The 5094-nt window shown below is 50.2% G+C and overlaps 1 protein-coding gene across 3 annotated transcripts in view; it reads left to right on the top strand.

Moving 5' to 3' along the window:
- The first annotated feature begins 3037 nt into the window (after window positions 1-3037).
- Window positions 3038-5094, top strand: part of ACAP1 (ArfGAP with coiled-coil, ankyrin repeat and PH domains 1) — a 16872-nt gene continuing 14815 nt past the window's right edge. For 2 of the 3 annotated variants that reach the window (XM_012806089.2, XM_012806088.2), the window contains exons 1-2: window positions 3038-3257; window positions 3801-3858. In XM_012806089.2, the coding sequence (XP_012661543.1) occupies window positions 3205-3257; window positions 3801-3858 (111 nt within the window). In that variant the 5' untranslated portion in view covers window positions 3038-3204. Of the gene's footprint in view, window positions 3258-3800; window positions 3878-5094 lie in introns of those variants that run through there. The other variant, XM_012806087.2, reaches the window with a different exon arrangement.

The following is a 5094-nucleotide window of genomic DNA, read 5'->3' as shown; positions in this document are numbered from 1 at the left end:
GCAGGCCTGGGCTGGATTTGAACCCGCCACCTTAGGTGTATGTGGCTGGTGCCTTAGCCACTTGAGCCACAGGTGCCGAGCCTCTTCCCTCTTTTTCTCCTCCCACCCTAGGAAAAAGTCTCAGCACTGGGATGAAATGAATATCCTGTCTACATATCACCCTGCTGACAAGGACTATGGATTTATGAAGGTGGATGAGCCCAGCACTCCCTATCACAGGTGCTGAGCCCTCAGGCCTAACCCTTTAGCCCAGACCCTTCTCTATTTAAACGGGGAGACAAGAGGAGGAGTTGGAGAAGCCCTAGAGGGTGGATACTGCCTGATGTCCCCTCCTCTGCTTCCCCTTCCTCTGCAGGATGGAGGACAGTTTCGAGGACCTCACTTCTGAGTCCTCACGCTCAGTGACTCCTGAAGCACTGGCAAAGAGGTGAGGGTCCTGCCAGAGAATATTGAGGCGTTGGGGCCTCTTCCTTCACCCCTGAACTCAGATCTGAGACAGCTATGCTTTTTGGCACCCAAAATGAGAAATACAGAGTTTCTATCAGGCATGACCAAAACTGACCTGGAGGTCAGCTGCCTTGGCCCCATCTACCACCTGCCCCCATTGTTGTTCTCTCCCTTTGGTGTCTCCAACTAGTCTCCCTCCCCTTCAGGTTTGCAACAATGGATAATACCTGTCCCAAGGCTATCCAGTTGGGTGATAACAGAAGCTCAGAGTCTCCAAACAATGCTCCCCAAAAAAGTGAGATGAGGATTGGGGAATGAATGGAAAGGGGAGGTAGAATGGACCTTCAGTGAGAGCCTGGTGGGAAAGCCAAGCTCTCACAATGGTCCACAGACTCCAGTGACTTTAATAAGCGCCGCAAGGCACACTACAGTGAAGGAAAGTTCCTCAAGGCTCAGAAAAACCTGTCCTTGGATGCTGATGAGGACAGCAAGGCGGGTAGTGTCAGTATCAGCAGTGGCAGTCAAGGTGTGAGGCTGGACTCAGACCCCAGGCCTGTGCAAAGAAGCTGGGCTGGAAAACTGGCTAAAGATGTCAAAGATGAGACTGTACTGGTGACCAGGAGCCACATCGTTCAAGTGAAGGGTTAGCTATGGTGGGGTACAGGGAATCAAGGGAATGGTGGTCTAGAGGTCTGTACTATAGTCTGTCTTCTTCTGTGGGCATCAGCCCAAAGTCTTGCTGCCTGACAGAGAAGTAATGCTGGGAGGGACAGTTAGAGTAGAGTCCTTACTCAAGATAGTCCCTAGAGTTGGTTGGCTGGTGAGAAACAGAAAGCTCAAGAGACACATGGGGGATGGAGTGGTCAGTGAAGGTTTTCTCAGGTGGGTGGCATGAGAACAGTAAATGAGATAAGTATTTGGGACTTGAGTTTCTCCCTTATGGTAAGGGTCCACAAAGGACACCTAGAAGGTATGGATATACTACATGGACACAAGACTCAGATTAATTCTATGGTTCCTCAGATTCCTCTATCTGGAGAAATCAGTCCCCTTTGGCTTTGCCTATCATCATGTTGGAGCAGAATCTGCAGCGCAAGGAGTATTATAGCAAAGGAAGATATCTGAGGTCCTGTTCCCACCCAGAGCTTGAGGAGGACTCAGAAGATGAACATCAGGACAGTGAGAGCCATGGTGGGCCAGCCTAGGGGGCAGGGGAGCTGAGAGCAGACAGGCTGATGGGTGCCCCAGTCCTGATCCCATGATGCTTCCAGGATGCAGGACAGTTTTGACCCAATGATTAAGAAGCCCATAAGCACTGAGGTCCACCTGGGCCTCATGGGAAGCCCCGTTAGGGATACAAGGCCACCAAGAGTTCTCTGACAGTGACACCATAGCAGCCTAGTGAGGATACCAGGCCACCATCTTCCTAGGGCCTGGCTGTTGACAAGCTCTTATATCCTGACACCTCTCCTCCCCATTCTTTCAGGCCAGCACATGAACAACAGGCGGTAAGACAGGCTCAAAACATTCCCAGAGTCCAAGGCCCACACTGTATGGGAGAGGAACCAGGCAGGCTCAGAAGGAGTTAGGACCCCCTCCAGCTTGGCACCACCCACTGGTTCCATGACTCCTCCTTGACTCCTCTCTACCATTCCACGTACTCCAGGTACTTCCCTGTCTTCTAAAGACAGTGAGTCTCAAGGGATAGCTACTTGGGGCTAGTGGCTGAGCTGGCAAAACTCAGAAAGTTCAGAGAGGGAAGCGACCAAAAACCTGAAGGCCAGATGAGTGAGGATGTGAGCCTAGGCAGAAGCAAGGGTGTACTCGCATTGGCCATAGAGGCTGAGTAGGGAGGTCCTAGGGAATCTGGGGCTCACATGGGCAAATCTCATGCCTGATGCAAAAGAGCCACTAACCCAAACTCTTCTCTCTCTAGATGAAACTCTGCAGCTTCAATGGACTCAGGAAGAAGAAACTAAATAATGAGAAATGTAGCCAGCTAGGGGTGGGGTGGTGGCCCCCCTCCCTACCTTCACCACCTTAGGGGTGGACAATAAAGAGAGGAAGAGCAGGAGTCTGGAGGCTGTGAATTGGGTGCCCAGGATGGGCATGCTCAATCTTTGGGGGCATGGGGGGTAGGGTGAGGGGCAATTCACATACAGGAAACCATGAAGGCACAGTAGAGAGAAAAAAGCTGGGAGTAGTCCTGGGTATCAGACTTGACAAGAACATAAGAGTGTGAGCTGCAACAGAATGACAATGACTAATGCAATTAATTTAGTGAACCATAAATTTACATCTTTAATTCTTACAGCCTCAGATGTAGGGCTTATGGTTTTTCAGATGAGAAAACTAGGAACCAGGGACCTTGCCCAGGGCCACACTACCTCTAAGTGAAACAGTTAGGATTTGAACCCTATCTGCCAAGCCCCCAAAATTCAACCACTAAAGGAGAAGAAGCAGAGAGAGACTAGGGCCCCCAGAGGAAGGTGACAGCAGATAGTCTTTGAGGGCAGGGCTGTGGCTTCTCTGATCTTAGGCTCCTCTTCTCTGCCTAGGCCCCGCCCCTGCCCCTCCCAGTGCTGCCTGGAAGTGTGGGGTGAGAGCTCCTCCTAGAACCCCCTGAGCCTTGAGGAAAGAATTGTGCTCCCAGGACCTACACAGCAGAGATCCGTCTCCTCCTTCCCTGTCAACACCCCTCCAGGGGATAGCGCCTCCATTCATACCCCAATTGGCCTCACCAGTGATCAAGCTGAGATGACCGTCAAACTGGACTTTGAGGAGTGTCTCAAGGACTCACCCCGTTTCCGGTAAGTGTGTTGGGCTGGGAGGCTGAGTAGAGGAAGGTCTAATGTTATCCCAATACCCACACATGCACACACACAACATTCCCCAGGCCAGATCTTCCAGGGAGTAGGCCTCAAAGGGCCTCAAAGAACAAGCTTATGGCCCAAAGTGGCATGTCTGCTATCAAAGCATGGTGCTCCAGTGCTCTCCCTCCACTGCATGCACCTCTTGGCTTCTCTAGCTTCTCCCTTCCCCAAGAGCTGGCATTCCCTCTTGCTTCTCACTGGGACCCCTGCCCCTCCCCCTGCACCTGCTGGGGCGGTTAGCAACTTCCTGCCCTCACCACATCCACCCTCCTTCTACCCTTCCTGCTCTGGGACTGGCTGTACTAGCTCCCAGAGTGTGCAAAGTGAGCAGAGTGAGGGAGAGCAGGGGAGAGGGGCTTCTCAACCCAGCAGCTTCCTCTGTCTGTACCCACCACCCCATGACTCCAATCCTACCCTGATGCGGCAGGCAGACAGATGAACCCTAGGTCTGTACTTGTGACCCCATCCCTTCTTTCCCAGAGCCTCTATTGAGCTGGTGGAAGCTGAAGTGTCAGAATTGGAGACTCGTCTGGAAAAGGTGACCCTAACATGGAAAGGTGACCCAGGAGCAGATTAGGATGAGGGGGTTGGAGCCAGGGAGAAAGTTGGAAACAGAATGAATTCCAGGGATTATTGAATGCTAACTGTGTAGAGTAGATATTTTTGTGATTGTTGAGTATCAAAAAAGCTGGTTGGGGCTTGGTGCCCACAGTACAATGGTTACAGCGCCAGCCACATGTACCAAGGCTGGTGGGTTGGAACCTAGCCCGAGACAGCTGAACAACAATGACAACTACAACAACAAAAAAAATATCTGGACGTTGTGGTGGGCACCTGTAGTCCCAGCTACTTGGAGAGCTGAGGCAAGAGAATTGCTTAAGCCCAAGAGTTTGAGGTTGTTGTGAGCTGTGATGCATGGCATTCTACTAAGGGCAACACGATGAGACTCTGTCTCAAAAAAAAAAAAAAAAAAAGCTGATTGATTCTTTGCCCTGAAGGAGCTCAGGATCTTAGAAAAACAAGACTTACTTGTGGTCTTTCTTGTTTAGCTCCTGAGCCCCTAGATTGTGCTAGGCCCTGGGCATTCAGAGAAAGCAAAATAATTTCTGTCCCCAAGGAGCCCAGAGACTATGGAAGACAAACCGGTAAAATGTTTAAACACAAGACAGTAAAACAACACGTGCACACAACTACACACACATATACTCTGCTTACTCTGCTTTATTTTTCTTTATAATATTTACCTCTATCTGACATGTTACATATTTACTTGCTATATTAGTTTTCTGTTGCTGTGTAACAGAGTATCAAAACTTGAGTGGCTTAAAACAATACACTTTATCCTTGTTTCCGCTCACACTCAAGGGGTAGGGATTATATAAGGATGCATACAATTGGGGGTCACCTTTGTATGTGTTTCTTACACTTGCCTATTTGTTTCTTTTATTTTTTATTATTTTTTCTGTTTATTTCTTGTATATTTTTCCTCATTAGAATGTTGGTGGAGCTAGGTGCAATGGCTCACACCTGTAATCCTAGCACTCTGGGAGGCCAAGAAGGGTGGATTGCCTGAGCTCAGGGGTTTAAGACCAGCCAGAGCCCTAGCAAGACCCCATCTCTAAAAAATAGCTGGACATTGGCTCGGCGCCTGTGGCTCAAGTGGCTAAGGCGCCACCATGTACACCCAAGGTGGCGGGTTCGAATCCAGCCCAGGCCCGCCAAACAACAATGACGGCTGCAACCAAAAAATAGCCGGGCGTTGTGGCGGGCGCCT

This window comes from Otolemur garnettii, unplaced genomic scaffold, assembly GCF_000181295.1.
Source record: "Otolemur garnettii isolate 467f Iridium unplaced genomic scaffold, OtoGar3 scaffold00046, whole genome shotgun sequence".
Classification (NCBI taxonomy): Eukaryota; Metazoa; Chordata; class Mammalia; order Primates; family Galagidae; genus Otolemur; species Otolemur garnettii.
This window is presented reverse-complemented; position numbering and strand designations above follow the sequence as displayed.